Below are 752 nucleotides of genomic sequence, written 5' to 3' on the forward strand. Positions count from 1 at the left end.
AAAAAAGAATAAAAACGAACCTGTTCGCTGGAAAATCAAACGCCTAATGGATACTGCGCTAATAATAATATAAGATCCACTGTGGGTGCAAAACTAAAGAAATATCAGGAACTGGCTATCGAGTTGTAGTAATTGTACCATTTGGAAGGTGTCATCACCACTCCAATCATAATATCCATCAATGGGCTGATACCAAAATCAACAGTGGCAGGCACGGATGGTTTGGGGTTACCTATGAATGTGCTAAGAGAGACTCATCAGTCAGTTCTCTTTGATACAACACGTAAGGTCAGAAAATATTTAAAAAATTAATATGAAGGTGGTCGGACTTCTGGTCCCCCACCTCAGATACTCAACCCACAATAGCGAGAAAAAACAGACAATAATAATAATTAGTTAGACTTGCTTGAACAAATAATTTTATTTATTATTGAATTAATGGTTTATTTATAAAACTATAATTTTTATTTCTTTTCAGTTATGCCTTCTCGGCAAAGAAATGCACTGACAAGAAAAAGCAGGCTATATTACCAATGAATTCATCACGGATATCTTATTATTATCTCATTCTTTTCATCCATGAATCATATTATTTTGTACATACATATATATATATGAAATTTAAAACATTTATAATTTTTTATTTATTTTTAAATATTTTTCCATAAAATCCAAGACTACCATCTGGCAAACAGTCCCTTTTATGTAATTTTTATTGTGTATTTTTGTTTTAAAGTGAGCAAAAGAAATAT

General features: G+C 31.0%; 1 protein-coding gene across 1 annotated transcript in view; it reads left to right on the forward strand.

Annotated features, from left to right (window-relative positions):
* The window catches only part of Slh (sec1 family domain containing Slh), a 22607-nt gene extending 21980 nt beyond the window's left edge, over positions 1-627 (forward strand). Inside the window, exon 15 of the mRNA XM_014421526.3 lies at positions 479-627. Coding sequence (XP_014277012.1) covers positions 479-508 — 30 coding nt within the window. The 3' untranslated portion in view covers positions 509-627. The remainder of the gene's footprint in view (positions 1-478) is intronic.
* Positions 628-752: the final 125 nt, after the last annotated feature.

The sequence above is a fragment of the Halyomorpha halys genome, unplaced genomic scaffold (assembly GCF_000696795.3).
Source record: "Halyomorpha halys isolate HHAL.00 unplaced genomic scaffold, Hhal_1.1 Scaffold19.1, whole genome shotgun sequence".
NCBI lineage: Eukaryota > Metazoa > Arthropoda > Insecta > Hemiptera > Pentatomidae > Halyomorpha > Halyomorpha halys.